The sequence below is a fragment of the Corapipo altera genome, unplaced genomic scaffold (assembly GCF_003945725.1).
Source record: "Corapipo altera isolate COAL_440 unplaced genomic scaffold, ASM394572v1 48b, whole genome shotgun sequence".
In the NCBI taxonomy this organism is placed as follows: Eukaryota; Metazoa; Chordata; class Aves; order Passeriformes; family Pipridae; genus Corapipo; species Corapipo altera.
The window spans coordinates 8,300,645-8,324,555 of NW_020884884.1; the positions used below are offsets into that span (position 1 = coordinate 8,300,645).

Sequence of the window (23,911 nt, forward strand, 5' to 3'; positions counted from 1 at the left end):
GGTGTACATGCACACGTTTGTATTTGAAAGAAAGCACAGCCTTCAGCATGGTGCTGCACAAAGTGCAGCAAAAACACATTGAAGGTTATACAGTTGCACACTTCTCAATGAAGTAGCAACATTAAACTTTTCTCCCCTTAAGATGACCTGAAGCAATAAAAACCTCTTCATAAATGCCCTCAGCTCTGTTTGGATGAAATTAAGTATACAGTACTAATATTCACATTCCTAAGTGCAAGACTGAAACAATGCTCCCAGTGTTCATTTCAGTGCTTATTGAAAAAGAAAAAAAGACCAACTGACATCACCCTAAACTTTACATTCTCAGCATAGATCCTTTAACTCCCTAAAAAAATATAAAGAATACAGATGTTTCACCAGCTGAAATAAAACACTGTGTAAATACTGAGCTTCGAAACATATGCTACTCACCAAGCTATGAAGGTTGAAGTAACAAGGAAAACCAAAAAAGGGTGTTTGCAAAATGGCAGCAGTAAGGAGATTATTGCACAAAGCTAAACATGGTTCTTTGGAATTCTTCCATCAAAAGCTTTTGCTTAAGTATTAACATGAGAAAACCTCAAACATGATTTTTCTTTTCTTCTCTCATTTAAAGGCAGATAAAATTTTATTCTTGTTCTATGATAAAAACAACTGCCAAGTTACCTCTGTATTCTGAAAATTAGGTCCAATTTTTCATTTTCTTTTTACTACAACCATGTAGATAAAAACTGGCAAGCTGCTGTGACAGGTGAAGGCATTTTTATTAGCAAGATAAAAAGTTCAAAGTTATAATAATTAGCTCTAGGGAAAAACAAGTCCTAAAAATCCCTTTTATTCTTAAAGATGAAAAGTGCCAGTGTGGTAATTACAATGGGACTAAGAACATCAACTTCCACCCCCAGTTTTCCAAGATGGGAGAGTTTCTATCTGCTTACCTTCTGATATCATCCTGGTCTGTTAAAAAGTTGTATTTGTGGAAAAGAAATATAGTATTTTATCATGAGCAAGTATGGTATGAACACGGTCCTGGAGTTCATGCTGCTCTCCCAAACAAAAGCAGCCATACACATTGCAGAGTAATACTTTAAAATTTGTTGAGTCTAGAACCACAGCACACAAATGTGCTGCACCAGGCAGTGCTTGGTAGCACTCCTGTGCCCTGTGTCCTCACAGAGTATGACCCATCCTCTGCCACACTGAGGTTCAGCAACTGAGTGATCAGCTCTATTACAGTCATTAAGGCTTTTCTTAATCTGAGGTATCTAATTATGAGAAAAGTTTTTATTCATTGTTTGTGGGAGAGAGTAAATACCCTGAGTTTATTTCCACATTTAAATGACAATATATTGAAGAGTAATTTCAAATATTTATCAATTCTCTTGCCATACCCAAATAGATGTGTTAGAAAAGCCACCATTCTTCTCATAGTCCTAGATCGTTTAGATATACCAGACTGTTACAGGCATCACCCCCTTTGTTCCTACCACTTATTTTCTTTGAAGTCTTTAATTTCATGACAGTAATTTCAGAACAGATCAGATTATTATTTCTGCCAAATATACATTATATGGTTGTCATATATGATTACTATATATGAATATTGCTTCCTTAAATTTGTTTTTGATGGACTAATAACCTCTGAAGTTCAGATATTTCCCTTTGCAAATATTTTTTCTGAAAACTGCATAACATTTTTTTCTTCCTTTAAAGCATCAGCTGATTCACAATTCAATTTTTCAATAATTTTAGCTTTGTTTTGTCAGCACATTTCATCATCTAATTACACAGTTTTGCTTTATTATTAATCAGAAATTATTGCATTTAAATCCTTCTTCCAACTATATCCATCAAAATTCATAAAGCTGGGGTTTTATATGAATTAAGTTGGTTTTTATTAAAATGAAGGCAAGCATGGTATGATTAAGAAGTTGTAAAATAAGGTTTGAAAACATCTAAAGTCATGAACAAAAATACTGAGCAAGAATAACACAGCTATTTAATAATCTGAAAATGATGAATGTGCCATAACTAATGAAAGATGGAAAATGCTGAAAAATAGCAAAGTACCTCTCTTCTCAGTGACAGATATACACCATAAAACATCTATTATTAAAAATGTGTTCTTAAAACTGAAGATAAGTTCCTGCTTTTGCCTAAAACAAGCCAACAAATGTGAAATTTCACAGATCAAAGTTCTTGCAACACAATTTTGCTAGGTTTTTCCTTCAGGTTTTACTTCCTATTTTAGTCAGGGTAAAACTGAATTTCAGCTTAAACTTTTATACGCAACTGAAATTTTGTATTAGGAGAAAACTAAACGATGAGAAGTTTGCTGCCAAGAAACTTCAAATTCTTTAGTATTATTTACTTGAAAGACCCAGCTGAATTTTCTCCTAAATGTACACAGTTTGGCTATTCACACAGAAATCTGGTATGACATCTGACTTTATAATTATTAGGACTTTATACCGTTAATATTTAAGATACTTTTTAAGCTACCATTCATCTTATTACTAAAGATACATTTGCAGGGCAGAAAAGCCCAATCAAAAGACTTATGAACAGACCAGCTGATGAGAAAACAGAAAACCCCAATAATCAACTGCACTAAGAAGAGGCAAATCTGCCCAATGTGTCAAAGATAAGGCAGATCTGGCTGGGTCTCACACACATCCTCCTAACCAGCCAGCTTGACCGGAGATGAAAGAGGCTACTGTGGAGTTGGTGGCAAACATACCTATTATCTTCCCACAGAACGTAACCAAAACCTGAAAGAGTAGAGAAAAGACCACACCAGACTGTGCACTGAAAGCAGTTATGAATTGTCCTCAACCTGTATTTCTGATCAGAACAAACAGCAGGAAGGATACAGCGAAGTCTCTTCTTCCAAGTCTGTACCCTGCCATCCTAGAAACCTGTCTTAATCCAGCTGCCTCAAAGGATATAAAGCTACACACACATCCCCCAACAGCATTTTTTCCCCTCTTCTTTTTTGGAGGTGGCAGTAAAACAATTTGAAATTATTCTTTACTAGGTATGTCCTTATAACACAGTTATCCTGTACATGTCCACACGGAGACAAATGCAAATGAAAGACCAAGGTACACATTCTTGTTTACTGAGGGGTATTTACAATTAGGAGGCATATTAAAGGATACAGTTACCCCACTGACACTGCAAGCTGACATGTAAGAGACACAGACAGTACGAACATGTTTATCAAGAGTGCTCAGAAATACACTGCCACTTGACCCCGTAGCTCTGGTGGTTTCAGCAGAGGTGATCTCCTGCCTCAGGAATGTCTGCATTAACACACAAGCTGAGAAAATAATTAAAACTAAGCTATATCGATTTGATGCTTTTATTTCCTAAATTCACATTATAGCCTAAAGTGAAGTAAAACTTGCAGCTCCAGAAAACAATTTACTTCTCTCAACTAATGATTTTAAACCTCCAGAAAAGAAAATACATATACAAGTCTTTCTCTAACAAAAGAAAAACATTCAGTATTTTTAAAGTCTGAGGAATAATTTGCCACATTAAATGTCCCAGTGCAGGTGGTTATAACCATGGGAAAAAAGAAAAAAAAGGTGTCGCTTTTCAAGGTCGTATTACACCTTCCAAAAGCTTTTCCCCATTTATACATTAAGTCAGTCATAACCTGTCACTGTACATGGCTCTGCGTATAAGGATCAACTTTCCCTTCCATAGCTATTTATTTACAAGCATTTTGTCACTGTTAATGGCTCCATTTGCATCTGAGGAATTCAATATTACCAAATGCACTCTTTTGTCTGAACTCTAAGCCAACACTACAAAGCCTGAACTTAATGTAACATTGATTGCTCTTCTATGGCAGGGATTGCTGCACCTGAGTGCAAACAATAGGGAAAACGTCCCTCCCTTACAAAAAATTCTCACACAATTAGTTGCAGGTAACAACAGGGGCATTAGGTGCTACAGCTATGCAGATAAATCAAACACCATCCATGTTGGTGCCCAGGCCCCTGACTCAAATGCCAAACTCCTCTGACATACAGCAACACAACTGAACACAAGCAGAACTCACAAGAACTTTCCTCAGTCAAACTCATCCCTATAAAAGGGAATATACAACTGAAACATGCAATAAAAGTAACTTTATGTCTAGACATCATAGTTAATGTGTGGGCTTAACTTGCAGATAAGTCAAACTGAATTCCAAGAATACACATTAAATACGAGTTCAGCTTTACAAAGGCAGTACATAGGACAACAGCAGAAAGGAAGGTGCATGTAATGCAAACGCTATTTTCTTTTTTTTTTTTTTTTTTAATTACAGTGACATCTAGAAACTAATTCTTGTAAGAGGATCCCACTGAGCTGTAACATGAGAGGGAAAAGACAATCCTCAACCAAACAGCCCTCCTGTATTTTCAGTCTCATTGTACAAGACAGTATAGGTCATCCACAGGCGTATGTGGACACAGCCACTTTCCAAGAAGGAAGATCACCTGAGATGAAAGAGGACTGACTTCCTGAAATACATTTCTTTACTTCTTTTCCATGAATGACACAGAAATAAAGCTTTTACTTATGTAATGGCATATTGTTTCTCAAAATGCTGTCCCCCTCTGATATCGAAAAGGATTATTATAGAATAAAGTCTTGCAGGCAAGGAAACAGAGATTTTCCGATTTATTTGATGCATCCCAGAGACAGACTGAACTTAGATCCTTTAAGTTCCAGTTCACAGATAGTAGGCATATGACTGAGAATTTATGTGGGGAGAAAAAAATGCCTGAATTATGCTTAAAGTATACTTTTTTGAAAGCACTCTGCTCTCCAGAGAACATAGTAGGAAGAATACCTAAGTGCCAGTAAGATGCAGACTGGACCACCAAAACTGCACAGAAAATATCAACAGTATTTCCTCAGGGTTCATCAGCTTTGGACCACTGATCTTCCTGAAGTTTTTGAAACCATGAAGTTCAGAGAAACACAGACAACTCGCGATGAAGTTTAAACTACAGCAAATACATGAATCATGCCACTGCCGAAGCTCAGCAGATTTTTGCCTTACACATATGGACAAGCTATTTATAAGTTTTCACTTCCCATCAGGCTCAGCATGATGTCAGCTTACAATAACAAGTTAATGTTAATGTTTTCCAGTAATTTCCACAGCGCCATTTAACTGCAAGTGCCCTAGCCAAGGTAAACTTAAGGGCGAGGAAAGGGCTAACTGCATAATCATAGAACAACATTAATGAATTTTGCATCTCTGCTTTGAACGCTTGGAATTCTACCTGTAATGTATTTCCCTTTTGCCCCCAAAGTTTAATCTCACTAGTCAGCTCATTACATCTCCCCCAAACAGCTCAACTATTCCTTCTGATTTTAATTAGTGACAGTGCTTCATTGCCTTGTGGATTTTTTCCCCCCGAGACAAACAAGCATCCTACGCTATCGCAGAAAGTGCCAAACTCAAAGCTATCAAACATTTCCTGAACTCCAGTAAGCTCATACACTTTGCTGTACAATCAGCAGCACCACGGCAGATGAACGCTGCCTCTGCAAAGTCGCCAGCAACAGACAAGTTCCGAAGTAAAATGATGAGATTTGCTTGGGTTCTTTTCTTCAGTGGAATTAGAAGCTCATCAGAAAGATCTGTTCTTTATTATTATTTTTTCCCTTCTCTGTTCCATGCAATTGGTAAGACGAGTTCTTGACATAAGGAAATGTAAACAGCAACAGTTTTTATGGCAGAAAAGTTTTGGTTTTTTGAAAAGCAAGTTCTTCCAACACTTTCCAGTACTCATGACCACCTTCTCCAATATTTGCATATGCTTGCCTTTGATTCTATTATCCCAGGAGTACAGCTCTCACTGTCTCTAAAAACAGTTCTAAGAACAGGTTTTTAGAGCTGCTGTACCTTAACCCTCCACTCAGCTCTGCATATTGAACTGCACAGAAGCTGCCTCCTGAACACAGCAGTGCCAATGGCAGATGTTACCATGGCCACCACTTACCTGTTCAACTCTGCATTTTGCTGAAGTCTGGCAACTTCAAACATCCTACCCTGGCTTCTAATGAAAGCCAACTCTCCATTCCCTTCAGTCACATGAGTTCGGTCAGCAGAGGCCTGATATTTAAACTGAGCAAATCATACTGCTTTTTACTGAAATGTTTCAATCACCAGCTGACTTGTGGCAGCTGCAACACCCAGCAGCAAGAGGGTTAGTAATGATCAGCTGCATGTGGACTACTGCGCACAAGCTGTTTGCAGAGCACAAACCTACACAAATCCTCTGCCATTAAAGCCTTAAAACTGGCAGTGAGAGCAACAACTAGGCAATGCACCCATTTCACTAAATGCCAGATTAGCTCAAAGCAGCTGAAAACAACTCTGCATCAGGGAAAGAAGGGACTATCAGGATACTTCATTGCCTTTTTCTTTCAAATAAACACCAAATACAAGGTGATAAGATATCTCAATGGGTTCTTCACTGTGTTATTCCTTCACAATCAGTAGTTTGGTCTTCACAGATTGCTCCACCCAGCACTCCACAAGTTGTGTCCTGTCACTTATGTATATTATGAGTGGCTGCAATTGCAACAGCACCCACTTAAATCAACAGTTTTTTTCATTAACAGATTAAACACTTTCTTTTACTACCTCTGGATAAACTAAAGCAGAATCCAGGGAGATCTTGCAGTTTAAAGTCACTTCACAGTCCAAATTTGGCAGAACAAAAATGAGTGGAAGCCACACTGAATGGCTCCTCTTCACACAAATCTTATGTGCATCTCCATTATAACACTGTCAATCTTTTAGTGTCCCAGAGGTGTCTGTTCCATACCCTGTCCTAAATGCTGATCACAAAATATGCATGACCTTGGTCATCAACAGATTATGCCAGGGGTTGATATTGAAGGATCATCCCATAAACCAGCATATTTTTGGTTTTTAAGCAGTAAAATTCAGTACAGAACTAAAACCACAGTATGATTGCTTCAAATAAACATAAACACTAAAAATATTTCAATTTGGCAAAAAAGACAATAAAATTATTTAGCAAGGAGATGTCAGAAGTTAGGGAATCCATAGAGGTAGTTTAGAAATCTGCTTAAAATTCCAAACAATTCCATGGTTTAGCTGCACTTGGAAAACCAAAAGAACTTTATCTGAAACCAAGTTCCCTCTTTCCCTCTCCAAACACTGTTAAGCCTTTTCTGTGCACTTGATCAGTCTTGTTTACCTTACAATACATTAAAAATGATCAAATAGTTGCAAAAGGGGAGTCCGCATATTTATTTACTTACTTAATGTTAAGGAGGATGAGTTCTCTCCTAGTAAGTTACAGATAACAGTAGAGTAAGAGGTTTTTGTTAAACAAGTAAAAAGGTAAAATAAAATAGTTATTGATGACATGGTTTTCACTACATATACCTGTGAAGAGATGCTCTACAGATAGCTTTGTATACAATACAGTAGCAATACTGAGTATGAATGTTTTGTATTATAAACCATGAAAGAAATTAAAAATTCCTCAAATTTATCACCTAGTTTTCTGTTTTAGTTACTGTACAAATTGGACAAATATCATATCTGCCACACAAAATAACCCACTTTATTCACAGGAAAACAGGTTAATTAAAGAAAGAAGACCCAAATCAAGTTTGTCTAATTCAGCTCTAAGTCTGTGACAACAAACACCTCGTGCTCACGATACCAAAACCAAATGGCATCGTCCAGGGACACCTCTGAAGTGCCTTATGCTTGTAAAATTGCAACACTGCAATTGTTTTGAGGATTTTTGTGGCTAATCATGGTGATGTAATTCTATTCAATAAAGTTGTTTGTATAAAACCCCAGGGATCCTCCATGTAGATAAACCCCTTATAAGCCCCATTCATGTACTGACGGAATGAAAAAAAAAAAATATATATATGACTCACTCCCAACTTCTAAGCCTTTCTTCCTGTTGTCCTATCTAATCTTTATAAATATCACTGAAATAGACTGAATTAAAAGATAATACTCAGATGGAACATAAATTCTTCCGAAAGGAAAAGTCTGATGGAAAAACATTAGCAAGACTCAACTAGTCAAAGATTTGATGGAAAAAAGTGTTAAAGGCTATGGTGGTAACAAGACATCTCTTTTTCTGGGGAAATCTGATAGCCTACTGCACTTGGAGTTAAAAAACCCAAGAAGTTACTGCTACAATAATTTCAGAGCTGGACATGATAAATTTAAGAACATTCGCAGCTTGATTTAGGAAATATTTAGAATGAGATCATTTTTTTGGACCATGTGATTATGGAAGTCCACAAATTAAAATTTACACAAAATTAACTTCTTGTTCAACTGTTCACAAAGTACCACATTATATAATGTTGAAAATGCTATTAGTCCAAATGTTATTAGAACTATTAATTCTTATGTCAAATTGGATTTAAATGACAATGCTGTATACTCAACGTATCTGTCTGAAGGTCTTTAATGAAAAATAATTTTTTTCCTATCCATGAGCACAACAGGGCTTTTCAGAAAAATTATGAACATGAAACAACTCTAAGTATTTCAATACTTTGTAGTTGCATTTCATTCTTTAATACTATGTATCTACCACTGTTACCAACAGTTCCTATTTTGTTTTAGAGAAAACAATACTGTGCTTTTATTGCTAAAAGCAGTATGAGGTTTCAAAGATAGCACTTTTTTCCTCCCTGGTGATCACTGAGTACCAAGAGGCCATACTGTAATAACAGTATTACCTCATCAGTTCCTAATATCTACGAAACTTATTTTAGTTTGATTAATTTTAAAATAATGTCTTACAATATGATAATTAAGAAGTATAAATTATTGTCTCAAAACAGCAAATAAAAAACCAGGTACTTCTATTGCTGGAAGCCCTTGATGCACTTCATTCTTTTTATGGTCACTTTTAATACAAAACTAACTAGTACCACCACGGGGGTTTGAAATCCTGCCTACTCAACAAGGCTTCCATAAGAGAGGGAGCAGTACCCAAAGGTGATGACATCAAGTCCCTTCCTTTTGAAATGCTTCAGGACTTCTTATGGGCTGTGGTTTTATGCTTCAAGACAGGATACACACATATAGCATACATTTCTTATTAGAAGTTACATCAGGAAACAACAATGACTAACAACTCTCTGGCAACAGGATGTATATGTGAGGAGTTACTGTGTCCATCTCTACATCTTCAGGCCTTTTTGGAACTGGGTAGTATTCACTAGATGGGAAAACAGCAGCATCACCATAGCACGTACATATTTTCATGTTGATATTAATTACTTTTTTATTAACATAATAACCTAAAAAAGTATGAAGTACATAAGGCGTTTCATATAACATACTAACAATATGATTTAAAATTTCTCCTTTGCCTTAAGTTGACCTAGTTTTAAAAGCAACTTCATTCCAAAGAGCAAAGGTTCTATCTGGTATTTCTTCTGCCATAAAAATCATTCAATAGGTACAAAAATCAGAATGAAAGAAACATGTCAAGCATGAACTCAACAGCTCCACTCATATTTCCTACGAAAAAAAGTGATCATTATTCTCTTTAGATTTACTGTTCTATTTGCAAGTGGTGTCTGTTTTACCAATGAAACAAGACAGTCAGCAAGTCAGAAAAATAAATGAAAGATCTCTCGCAATTTGCAAATATGAGTACCTCACAGGCATTTTGTGTGCTATAGAAGTGTTTTTAGGGGAACAAGAGAAGTTTGCAGTTGGCTTTTCCTACCTTAAACAGGTTTTTTTTTTCCTTTAAGAACAGCAACTTTATATTACAAAGCTAAACAAAGGCAAGCATTTGGATTGTTGAAAGGAAAAAAAGGTGCTAAGAAACTTCAACTATACTAAAGTCAAGTTCAATATAAATGCTCAATATCTTTCATTTAGGTCAAATGTTTAAGTGTTGAATTCATAAATGACTTCTCATAGTAAAACAGAAGGTTTAATACTGTTGGTGCATTTGCACGGAAAAAGGACAAATCTGATTTCCAAGGTTTAAAGCTTTCCCAATACTCACTTCTGACACAAAGAACTTTCTGCATCTATGGAATACCTGTGTATATTTGAGAAAAAAATTAATAACCATTGCTTATTTTTCACAATAAAAATAGGACAAAATGAACAACTACAATCTGGAAAAGTCACCTGCCAAACACAGATCAAGACATTCACTGTACATGTGAAGACACACTGAATCTGAAGTGTGCACCTCTGAGTAAACTCAGTATACAGATACATTTGGGCTGCACTTCTGGCAGCATAGTAATGACCCCAGTGCAATAAGCAACAACATACCAGGACAGCCTGTACTCTTTAAGAGAGGACGCAGTCCAGAACAGAGATATGGAGGAGCAGGCACCTGAAACAAGAGCTGGCAGGAGTGAGCTGATAGTGAGGATGCCAGGAGAAACAGAGAGATAACAGAAGCACAAGCCTGAGGAGCAATGAGGGAGGACAGAATACAAGCACCTGCTGCTTATCATTCCTTCAGAACCCTTATTCATTCCTTGCTTGCTTGAAGCTGTGTGGGAGATTTCCACACTCCCAAACATCAAGGAGACTCTGACGAACCATAGACAACTGGCATCTTTTATGAAGGAGGGAGCAGACAAAAGGAGGGATCTTGAATTTAGAAGTGATACATTTAAAAGCATCCATATCACCCTGTCAGCACCCCCCTTGCCCTCTTCTGCAGTTAGACCACACCTAGGCTGTTTCCAGGACCTGATGAAGACTCTGCACAGTACTTCAAGTTCAAGAGCTGCCTGCAGCTCCACTGAAAGCCACATTTTTTGAAGACCCACAACTCAAAATCCACATTGTTCGTTGAGTGTTTTAGCAGCTATCCCCCAGAACTGGGTGCATGTTGTACTAGACAGTGGAAAACAAGTTTTCTTTCAATAGAGCATTGCTCCCCACATCACCTCTGACCTAAAAGCAAAACACATAGACAGATACTTACAGCAGGGCACTACTCCTACTTCTCCAAATAAACCCTCCACCGCTAGATACAAGTATAACACAGAATCTTCTTGTTAGTCCTGCACCCACAAACTTTCTGTCCCATGCAGTTTCTTTATGTCAGTTAAATTTCTGCACAATCCTTCCTCAGCCTGAATATCTAATTCTCATTCTTTTCTGGCCTTTGAATAAACAGCACTGGAGGAACAAAATCAGAGGAACACATTTCCAGAGTATGCCATAGTTCAGATTCAATCATTTAGAACATGATTAAAAAAACACGCTTTAAGTGAAACAGCCATGTGGAAAAAAATGTTCATAGAAAATTTTAGCACCACAACAATAACTACTTCAGAAATGCCGATATTCTAAAATAATTAAATTAACAGAGCCAAGAAAAAACAGTAGTACTGCAAGAAATGCCTGTGACACAAACATTAAAAAAAAAGGTAAAGCAGCTAACATGAATTAATCTTGAAGACAGAAAAAGTACACTACATTAATTCAAAAAGTTTGATTAGTGAACACTCTGAAATTGATTTGCACACACTGAAGAAGTGTCTTATTCTTGTTTTGGTTTATTTTGTTTCATTTTCTTAGATTTCTAGGTTTTCCCTCCTCTCTTCCTTTCAATTTTTTGTTCCACTATTTGAGATTCTTGCATCCTGGCCTTCAATATTGCGAAGTTTTTACTGAGTAGTTACCCACTTCAAACCACTGGTTCCTCTTCATTCAGTTCTCCCATCCAGCACTCCTTTAAAGGCTGATTTTCCCAGCTTTCTTCTCCTTTTATGGAGGATATTCTTCTCTTTGGCAAACAAGCTAAGAAAGCTTCCAGAGACCATAGCAGTCACCTTCCCCCATTCTGAAAACACAGAGCACAGTAAAAAGCCCTCACTTTTCATAAGTATTTTTCATATATCCTCAAGCAGTCAGAACTTATCATGGAAGGGTATTTCTAAAGTATATCCAGGAAGTGTATTCAGGATTATCTCTTTTTTGGCTCTGAAAGTTTTTAAAGACATGATCAAAAATAAAGGAAAAAAATCCTATGCGGGTGGGATCGAAAACATGTTTTTGGAGATGAAAAATGAGCACCATGAAGTACTAAATTAATCCACTGCACCACCTAGGAGAATATTATATCTTCAAGTACACTTTACAAGTTTCAACTCTTCCCTTCCCAACTGTAAAAACATCCTCTGCCTGTGATAGAGTGATAGGATTGCCTTCCTGACTAATCATGAGGGATACTTATAGATTCATAATACAAAACAGGTGCAAGAAATATGCACAGAATTGAACACTTAAAAATTCATACTCCAGACAAGTTCAATTGCTGTTCTGGGAGGTCTAAATCAAGTTAGCCAGCCAGTGCCTAGAATAGTTCAACTCTCTTCAGGAAGATTTAAGCAATAAGAAGTAAAATACTGTGCCAACAGTATTTGTTTCTAATATCTCCATCATCTAAGGACAAAATAACCTACCCATTGTGAAAACTATACCTAGATGGAGGATTTATCTTTCCTTAGTTTAATCCTAACATTGAAAAAAAATTGTTTTATATAACCACATATATATACAGTGTTTTTAGTCACTGCACATTTATCCAAGATATAACTAGAGAAGCCAGATGACCACTAGTGATGCTTTGTGGCTATAAATGAACACCAGGCAGGATACCTCAAATGGCTGCGCACACAGGCACCCCAAAATCTCTGCTAGTGGGTTGCAGAAGTTTTTATACATTAAGGAGTGGAACTAGGTGCACTGGATCAGAGAGGCCAAAACATTCGCAAAGCAACTGCTTGCCATACTCACATCAACAAGTGTCAAAATCTAGGGTGCAGGAGAGAGGGAACCAGTGCATCCAACAAGTCACCCATCTCACTGTACAGAGGGGGCAACTGTCATGCTCTCCCTGGCACAAATCACAGTAGTCATCATTATAGCTACCTCTCAATTTAAAATAGAAGCACCTTGTTTTACTAACTGATGAATGTTGCTCATTCTGTATTTAAACCATGCTTTTTTTACTTCAAAGATGTCAGCCTAAGGTTTATAACAACGGCATCTCTGCATATCCTTAGTTGTTGCAGGAAGAAACTCAGAATGATGCAGAAATAGAATGAAAAGACCTAATAAGTTGTAAGAGCTGTCTAAATCTATGTCCTTTTGAAAACTGGTGACATGTCTTAGGAAGTCAAGAGATAATATTTGGGAGCATTACTAATTAAAGTTAAAGCAACTTCAAAGCAATGTACAACTAGCAGACCTGACCAATGAGCAGTACTACATGTTTTTTCTCAGTCCTTTTTTTTAATTAAAAAAACAAAACAGCTGAAGGACAACCTCTGGCAAAATCTTATCAATGATTTTCTTTCAGAGACTGCCTCCTCCCATTCTTGGAACTCAGTTGCATTCATAAATATAAATCTTGTCCTCGAATACTTACTGCTTCCTTGTATCAGTGCACCCTTATGTAACAGTTAATATGAATTTACAACACAAAGAAATGAGACGACTGTTCTGTTGTTGCCAGCTACATATAAGTGAATGTTTTCAACCTGACATCAATATTTCTTTTCTCTTTGTACTAATCTTAAAAGTAAGGCTTATCTTGAATGCTAAAAACTGAGGTTAGAGAAGAAACAGCTGAAAGGAAGTTTCACTGGAAAACATTTAATTTTAGCAGGTTTATTTCTTTGATCTGTAGATAATGTAACATTTGTTTACTATATTAAGTTTTTATAAGCCAACACTGAACTGCTACACTTCAGACTTTACTGCCAAGACAAATAAAATGAATTCACCATAGTCAATGTTTCTGTGCTACTGAATAAAGCCAAGTAAACAATACACTACTTCCCCATTCATTCTCCCAAACTCTAGAGAGCCTTTGTCTTCAAAACAAGAAAAAAATATGGCCACTGAAAACCCTGCTGGCAATTCACGTTAAGGATTTTTAGGTCAAACTAATGAATAGTATACTTCTCTCTTTCACCCAGCTTCATGGACCAACATCCAAGAATAACCTTCAAAATGTATTTGACTAATTTGTCTCCTGTTGTTGTATTCTCACACCCTAGTCACTAGAGTCTGTGGGGTTTTATTACCTATTCAGACTTGTAATAAGGAAGGTCCAGTGACTGCTTGTTCGCTCTTCTTCATGCATCGTTCTTCTCTGCTTTATTTTCAAATTATTTAAACTGCCTTTAGTCCTCGGAGTAAGTGTCCAAATATTAAACTCATAAAACATGGGAGTGATCATAATCTCAAATACCTAAAACTTGACCTTGCTTTGGAGCAACTTAAAGCTTAAAATCCTCCTCCTTTCAAAAGGAAGGAAAGAGACATCCACATTCATTAAGCAGGCTCTGCTTTCATAACTTTCACGAACAGCAACCTATCTTAATACAACTCTGCCAGATAATTAAACTAACATATTGATGTTTTCATCATAAACTGCTTCTTTTCATCAGTACAACCATGTACTTAATTTTTATCTTCAACATAGCCACATCCATACATTTTTGGCTTAAGAGTACAGTAACCTAAGACAGCACATGCAGATGTCCCTCCAGCTGCTTGGTCTGTCCTACTCTTTTTCCTTGGCTTATGTTATTAGTCCTTGCTGGAAGGAGCACACTGACTCAAACAAATCTTTAGATGATCCATTAAGGTTATTCTGAGGTTATGTTCTTGTCCTGGTTTTCTTCCTGTTTTAATCAAGTCTCCAACCACCCTTTAAATCACTTCTTCCATCTTTAAATCACTTCTTCCAGCTCTCCATTAAGATCTAAAACATCAGCATGTCCAAAGAGTTGATATAGATAATTTAAATTTCTACCATTGCACCAGTCTTGATGCATTCAATGAACTCCACAAAGAAAAAAAAAACCAAACAGTACATAACTTTCATAGTGTTCAAGGCCAGCCTGGACCAGGCTCTGAGCAACCTGGTCTAGTAGAAAGTGTCCCTGCCCATGGCAGGGGATTGGAGCCAGATGGTTTTTAATGTCCCTTGCAACTCAAACCATTCTATGATAAAAGCCCTGTAGAGAAAAACCCAACATGCAACCATGCAGGCTTTTTAATCTTTTTTTTTCTTAACACAAGGATTCTAGGTTCTTTCATTTTAAAGTATTTTAAGAAACATGGGTCTAATTCCATAGAATGCTGAGATTCCATGAAAAGTAACTGCCAATTTCTTGCACCACTGAAGTCAGTAGGAAGTTTAATCTTTAAAATTAATGTTAAATAATGTAAAGAGTTATGAAGTCCTCTGTCTCCTATTAAGTCTAATTTCTGTCACATGCAACTGACTAAGTCGATGTGACTCAGTCTGTTCTTTATATTTGAGAGAGATACAACAGTGCTGCTTGTTCCAAACACAAAACAAAAAAAGGTTCAAAAACTCAAACCAAAATTCCTTGCATAAGACTTTGCATTCACGTGCCAAACAGATTTGCTTGAATTAGTGAACATAAAAAACCAAACTAACAAACCCCTCCAAAAAACCCCAAAACTAATTCCCCACGCACACACTTCTTTGAACTAGCCTAATGCTGTAATGCCAATTTAGCTAATTGAAACTACAGAATTTTGGGGGAAATTCAGTGTGGAGAAAAATTGAATATTAAGCATAACAATTTGTGAAGAGCAACTGACTGCTGACTGCTGATACTCAAAACACTGAATAAATGAATTTCCATTTTTATCTTCATGAAGTTTTAACCCTACAGGAAAGCCTAACAAATTCGCTGTTTCATCTGTTTCTTGCCAGCTATATTTTGTATGTCTTTAAGAACAGATTCTCGAAGAGAAGGAGATACAATTTTTCTCTTGCAATGAAAAACACTGGCATATGCTCAGGGAACAAATCTTGGGATAAATCAGTAGGAGTGACAAGGTAATAGTAATAAGTGGGAAGACGACAGTGAGGAGAACATAAGCTACCAGCCAGGCCTCAGATGAGAAGAGGGGGGAATAGAGAGAAATCCTCCCAGAACAGACCAAGCAGAATTTCTGTGAATTTGAGTTACAGTAGCGACCAAACCCAGTCACAGCAGGAAGGATCCACTTGCAAGGACATGACAGACCAGCAGAGGGTTTCTTGATTTTATTCTACGCAGTTGTTCAATTGCTTGTACAAAGTACCACCAAAAATGTAAATGCTTGTCACAAACAAAGCACCTTCCAGACAGAAATTGTTCCTCAATGATATGTGCAGCTAGGAACTTCTGTGAAAAGCTTATTGGACAGTGCAATCCACCTCCTGATGGAGGGAGCAAATAGAGGCACACTTAAGTAAAGTCATGTAGTTCCCTCCGTATATAAGAAGCAAATGCTGAGGGAGAAGTCACTGAATCCTTCTTCCTCCTAATCTGTGCCCAAAAGACCCCAAAGGGAATGCAAAAAGTTCTCCAAATAGAACGGGCAGATAAGAGAAGCAAAATTTTTTGTAATGGTTTGTATCTCAATCTTAAGACAGACACTGTTAGCATGTAGTTATAAATCCACACAAGACCTCTAGAAAGTAGGTTAGCACCTTCAACATCTCAGAATAAGGCACAGACAAGTTACAGGAAAACACAATGCCTCTTTTAATAACTTCCATTGACCTAATCCCCTGTGTTCTATAAATACATAACTGTAGGCTTGCCAAAGTGAATGTGAAGAAGATCAAACTGATAACATACAAGATAATGAGTCAATTGATGTGCAGATTCATTCATTTGAAAAACAAATAAACATTAACAGTAATTACATCTGCTCCATGATTAATGGCAGCTGTCCAATGAATTGTTCTTGATATGAACAGTATGTAAGGGTATATTTGCTCTCAGAGCACAGATTTTTCCAGTATACAAATATGAAAAAGATTTCTTGAAACTAATGAGTGCAGAACTGTGACTGAAAGCTCCACTCACACTGCTGTTATTCTACTGCTCCAAAAACAACTGGATTCTCAATCTATGCACATCACACAGCCTTTGAAATCCAGCATCAATCATGTTAACTGATTCTCACAAGATAAAAACAAAAGCTGAAGTTTAACATCTGCCTTCCTTGGCAAACCAATCTGAAAGTTCATGCATTTGGGAGGGTTTTGATCATCATATATAATCCACCACCAGATGAATTAAAGGTGCTGCCTCTTTTTCTGGACAAATCTTCTTAGGGTCCCTGTAACTATTCTTCGTTTCAAAGCACTCAAAGGAGGAGGTTGTAGAATTAGAGAAATTAAGAGGTTTGTGTGCAGATGCAAGGTTGTGATCTTGTTGGGGCCATGGAGACAAAATACAACAGCTGATATGTTTGGTGTAATGCAATGAAGGGATACAAGTACTTTAGGAAGGACAGGCCAGGAAGATGAGAAGGTGGGAATTGACCTCTCTGTGACAGAAAGCTGGAATGCACAGAGCTTTTCCTGGGGATGGAGGATGAGCCAGCTGGGAGCCTACGGGTAAGGACTAAATAGCAGATCAGTATAGGTGACACTGCAGTGGGGGTCTGCTATAAGCTGCCAAGCTGGGCAGAACAAATAGATGAGGACTCCTACAGACAGCTAAAAACAGCCTTGTGTTTTCAGGGCCTGGTCCTCATAGAGGAGTTCAACCCCTCTAGTATCTGATGTACAACCAACACAGCACAGCGTAAGCAACTCTGGGGCTTCCTAGAGAGCACTGATGACAACTTCCTGACAAAAGCAATCGAGGAAACAACAAGGACAGGTGCTCTGCGGGACCTCATACTCACAGACAAAGAATGATTGACTGAGGGTGTGAAGGTAAAAGGCAGTCTTGGCTGCAGTGACCATAGATGATGGAGTTCAGGATGCTGAGAAGAGTAGGGCAAAAACCAAAATGACAACCCTAGACTTCACGAGAGCAGATTTTGGCCACCGACTGGATCTGCTTGTTAGAGTTATGTGGGATAAGGCCCTGGAGGGATGGGGTCCAAGAAAACTCAAATGCAGTCCATACCAACAAGCCAGAAGTCAGGCAAATACACGAGGGGGCCTGAGTAGATGAACAAGGAGCTCCTGGACAAACTGAAACACAGAAAGGGAGTATACAGAAGGTGGAAGGAGGGACACATAACCTGTGAGGAAAAGAGGGACACAGTACAAGCATGCAGAGATGCAGTCAGGGAAGCCAAAGCCCTGGAGATTAATCTTCATCTCAGTCTATAATAGTAAAACCCAAGGTTAGGAATAATACAGGCTCAAGCTTTCTTTCCCTAGTATGGCCAGACGCCTTCTCGGACTCTGTTCCACGTAAAGTGTAAGTGTACAGAACATAGTTATCAAAATTGTATCTAGAAACTGCTCAAAGTTTCAATCAGTTATTTTCAATCCAAGTAAATTCATGTTTATAATATTTAATTGCTGATTTGCAATAACAATCTTAAAAACTAAATTTACATCAAAATTTCATTGTTTAGACAAGACCATCTACAACAATAAAATCTATGAATGTTATGCCCACAAATCTATGCAAACAAGAATTAATCAAGTCCACACTGATGGAAATAAAGATTCTGTATAGCTTCATGAAGACACCTTGATCATTCAGAGCATCAAAAATAGAGGGAAGACTGGCAGGAATCTCAAGTGATTATCTGTCTAACTTTCAGGCCCAGGCAAAATCTTATATACATCATGGTAGATCCACTATTTTTAAGTGCTGAACATTAATGCATCCTTAATGTTAGAAAGTAGTTTCCATTATTTGACTGTGTTAGTGAATTAATGGAGAAAAGCATACCTTTCAGGAATCAGCTATCAATACCTTCCACTTTCCAATACTAAGTATTTCTGTAGAAATCTCTTTAAGACTACGGCCAATTTTTGCCCTGGCCTTTCCAATTTCCTCTCTGCATGCTCTTGCTTCAGTATGTTTCTTCTTACTTTGCATTCAGTCAAGTATTAATTTGTCCACTCTGATGTGTTATTAGACTTTTTATCCATTCCATATTAGGTTGCTTTCCATTTCTGGAGTTACTGTTTCTTTCTAGAGCTACTAGCTTTCCTTAATTCCTTTTTCTACTTCGGGCTCATTTTCATCTGATCTCTCTCTCAGAATTCTGAATTTAAGTGAATCTCGAGCTTTACCCAGTTAAGAGACTAGACATTTCTACAAAAAACACAGACATGACAAGAAAAAACAGACCATGTCCTTACCTGCATGACTTATAAACAGTGTATGTCAAACCCGTATATGGCAATTACTAATCACAAGCACAGATTATTGAATAAAACATTTCTGAATTAACTATGGGTTTATTATGAACTTCTCAATTATTCTGGACAGACAGAACACATAGTGCAAGAATTCCAATCCCAAAGAGGTAGAAAGTCAAAAGAACATTTGATCTCTCATAAGTAAACCTCACAATCTTCCCAAATACTTTAAGTTCCTCGGCAACTGCCAAAAGTCAAAAAGATACACAAAAAGATACACAAACATAAAAGCATCCCTAGTCATAAATTCTGATACATTTACGGATGTCTCTGCATAAAGCTCTGGACGAGCTCTTTCTTTCAGCTGATCAGCTAAAAACCACAGATCTTAAAACAAAACAAGCCAGAAATGTTTCATCATTCTAGAAGGTTAGTACAAGACTTCTGCATTTTCTTGTGGATTAAAAACTTGATTCCCTTCCCCCTGCCCATCCCCCCTGCCATTCTGGATTACAGAACAAAGCAGACACTGCACTCATAAAGGAAACACTAAACATAGAAAAGATTTTCTCTGTCTTATTCAAATCAGTGCATTTACTTAGGATGCAGAACTGCTTCTTGAAGAATATCATCAGTTCCCAAAGAGTTACAGAACAGCAGTATTCCTCCTAGATAATTCTTGAAAAGAATTATTCTATAAAACCTGTAAAGCATAGGATTATTTTATCCTCATGCACATTCATATTCATATTTAAACTGAGCCACAGTAATCACACTGGGAACAAAAAGCCATGTTTTCACATAATGCAGAGGTCTGAAGTTAAACACAACACATTTGCATTCAGTGTAAAAAATAAAAAAAAAATCACTCTAGTCATCTCAGCATTTTAAAAAGCAGGCCATGTTTGGACAGGCACTCCATGCTGAACTCTTTTTGAATGATCTTTCTGTAAATTAACACTTGTCTTGCAACAGATGAAATGATTGCATAACTCTGAAACATAACTGAAATATACCTTCAAGATTCATTGCATTTGGCACTGCCACATAAGCTTTAATTCTGAATAATTCTTGTTAAAGAACCGACAGCATATGAACACTGAAACAAAAAACTCGAGCAATGAACTTAGTAGCTTGTAATGTGACTGAAGAAATGAAATTACTGAATTCCATTTTTGTAAGATATTGGCTTTGTATTGCTGGAAAAATCTGAATTTTATTGAGTTTTGTATAGACTTGCTCTTTTTAGTAGGGATTTTTGTTTTGGTTTTATATCAAGGAGGATGATAAATTCTCTTATTGTGTCATGGAAATGCAGTGCAAGCAGTTTTGAACATTGCCAGATCACTGTCTCTTCAAGTAAGTCTTCCCAGAAACAGCGTTTTAACAAATAGTCCCGTAACATTATTTTCTACACTTTAATGAGCCTTAGCAGCAGTTCTGCAAGTCCCAACTTAACACTGATAAAAAGGAAACTGAAACCATGCATGCAGCAACCCCTGAAAGTCACAGTACTTTTGGTACTATTTACAGGAGGTGCATGCTAACTACATGTTTATCTACCTGGCATTAGCGTTTTAGAGGTATAACAAAGATCACCACCTTGCCTCCGTTTTTTGCACATCTTTATCACCCTACAGGATTTCTTCTGAACATTTTGTTATTTTAAACTAGCAACAGATAAGTTCAGCATTTCAGTCATACACTAAATTAAATTAAGCATTAAATAAAGATTTTGAACTTCCTTGATTCAGAAGCTGTAAAGTCAAAGCCCAAGACAAATGTAAGAAACCAAATGGGTGAACTGTTATGGTACAACTGACATTTTTGGAAGAATATCATACTCTGACAGCACTGGTGTCTCCTGGTGCAGTACCAATTGCAGTAAGTAGTTTCTAGTAGCTGCTCAAAACTCATGAAAAATCAGGTTCAAGCCCTGGGAATATCTCCTGTCTCACAGGTATGGAAAACTCCCTACACCTACACATAAGATCATGTTAGCAATACTGGATATTAAAAACTAGATCATCCTTTGGGCTCTTTGATATCCAGCCCATCATTATTATTGTTTTGGGTTTGGTTTTTTTCCCCCAGGTCACTAAAAAGGAGGAGATAGCTTTATACACTATAGCCAGTCCATGCCCCATGATGGGGCTTATAATCATTTTGGACTAAGAATGCATTTAATTCTCACTGTTGGAATAACCCTCTCTTCCTAACTCCAGAGCTGTGACACAGCAGGGTTGCACAGGTAATTTGATGATGGCACTCTCTCCCACCCCATGCAGATGCAGCAGCTCACAGGTTTAAGCACTTGCATGTATCAGGTGCGTGGACTGCTTTTCAGAGCAGGAGATCATCCCACACCCTGCAACAACCTCCACTGTAACCAATCCAAATCCAAATTCAATTGCCTGAAACCATTTACAGGTAAAGTTGACATTAACAGCTCTAGCGGGACTTCACTCATTTCCACATCCTCGACTTCCTGAAAGGTCATGGTTTTAAAAGGAAATAATATGCTGGAAAATATATCATTAAAACTCAAATCAAAACAACCACACACAACCCCACCACACAGCTTACAGCGGGAACACATACCTAGAAAGCTTGCCAACTAAGGCAGACCAACAGAGCTGACCATGTACAATGTGGCTTTGTTGGAGGGTTGCTCATGAAAAACAGGCAATAAAAATTAGTAACTTATTACCACAATAGTTCAAAAATCAAACACAGTGAGCTGACTGCCATAAACCAAGGGAATGATATAAGGAGAATGAAGAAATTTCTGATAAGTGAGCTATTCTCCAGAATGTTTCCAGAAGACGACAGGGTAACGCTTAACACAACTTATGCAGCAAACTGACAGGAAGCTGTTGGTGCAGCAGGAAAAGCAAATGAAGTAATAAATAAATACATGGGTAAGGAGCAAGTCTCAAAATATACACAATGCTCTTTGTGCTTGGAGTTCAGTTTTGCCCAGTCATTTTGGTCAAGTCACACAGACCTCTCTGTAAATACATTCAGATAAAGATATTTGCTCCTAAGCACTTTAATCTCTAAAGATGAAACATTTTATGAAATGTTATAATTTACAGCTTACTGCCTTCTAATGACAGCAGAAATATGCATTCCACATTTATCATCTGACAGAATCAAATCAGAATCAGTCTTCATATATGTTTTGACAATGTGTGAACGTTAAGCACAACTCGTGTTATTTGGCTGTCAAGTATGACCAAAAAAAATTCAACAAAACCTCTACAGTAAAAAAAACCCAAAAAACAAACTCCAATGAAAAAAAAAACCAAAAAACAGCCCTCAAAAACTTACTTGCAGTAGTGTTCCATGAATACTGTTCTGTCGTATGCAATGACTGGTAGAGTCTGGAAGCCCCTCCAGCAAGGACAGCACTGTATGTGGTACTTCATTTACCATAACAAATGGAACAAGGGCGTGACCCGACATCTCACGGCAACGGTACACAGGAGAGTGCCCACATCTAGAATAAAGAGAAATACCTAATTTTTGTCATCCAGCTGCAATCCACTGTGGTGGCTAAAACAAAACAAAGGGTAATGCAATGAAAACTGAAACATATTTCTTACATATCCAATACATGGTCTTTTTTCTCAGTAGTGAAAGAATATTTTCCTAGAAACGTAAGTCATACTAAAACTATGCTGGAGGCTTTTTGTCCTTCACAAGTTCCAGTGTTTACATAAAGGAAAAAAATTATAAGAAGGAAAAGATGCAATTATGCCATGAAGCAGGTAAGTATATTGTCCTGTAATGCTTATGTTACTTATTAATCATATTCAAATGTATTATGAGTTCAACTTAAAACAGTTAAGCTCCATGTTGATAATCAGATGTTTTCATAAGAACACAACATGGTGTCTACTGAATTTTAGGCCAAATCTCCCACTTGTTTTTAGAACACATTTAAAGGCAGGAAGTAACAGACATTTCCATTATTTATAATTAGTATCTAAAAGATAAACACCTTTTTATTTAAAACTAACTTCTAAGATTCAAGACTGCATATAAAGCACAGGCCAAAAAAAATCTTTTATCTTTTAGTGTTATTAAGGATAGGAACTGGTCGTAGATTTATGAATATATATAGAATGAGCTATTCAGCTACATTAACACATTAATCAGCTGTACACTACTTCAGTAGCATGCATACTGAATTGAAGTGAATAAGAGTCCTTAATGAGCTAAATAGGTTAGGCTAAGTCTTTCAAAGCCAGTGTATCAGTTGTGGTAACACAGGTACAATTCAGCCATCCAGAAAACTAAGAAAATTACTACAGGATTTAGACCAAAGGCCAAATGTCTCAAAAATGCAGTATCTGGCTGAAGTTATGCTCTGATACTCCCCAGCTGATTGTGATGACTCAAGAGAGACGGCCTTCCCTACTCCAATCCTCTCATCGTTTTCCTGAATTGCTTCTTCAGCTAACAAATATCACATGTAGTTGAGATTATCCCCTGCCAAAATGATTTTGACCTCTCCCAAAAAAAACCCTGCAGGGTTGTGCCTACATATTTAAAAATTCAATGAAATTAAAAATTATTCTAAGTTTTCAAATATCTCTAGCAAATTTAAATCAATACTCAAAGTAGTAGTTTACTTTAGTTCACATCAAAGAAATACAGAAAACAGTTTCCATCTTGAACCAGCAACCAAATTAATAGAGTTCTGAATACTAAGAAAC

General features: G+C 37.1%; 1 protein-coding gene across 3 annotated transcripts in view; it reads right to left on the reverse strand.

Moving 5' to 3' along the window:
- Positions 1-23,911, reverse strand: part of THADA (THADA, armadillo repeat containing) — a 164,922-nt gene that overhangs the window by 67,393 nt on the left and 73,618 nt on the right. For all 3 annotated transcript variants that reach the window (XM_027641212.1, XM_027641210.1, XM_027641213.1), the window contains exon 29: positions 22,521-22,689. In XM_027641212.1, coding sequence (XP_027497013.1) covers positions 22,521-22,689 — 169 coding nt within the window. The remainder of the gene's footprint in view (positions 1-22,520; positions 22,690-23,911) is intronic.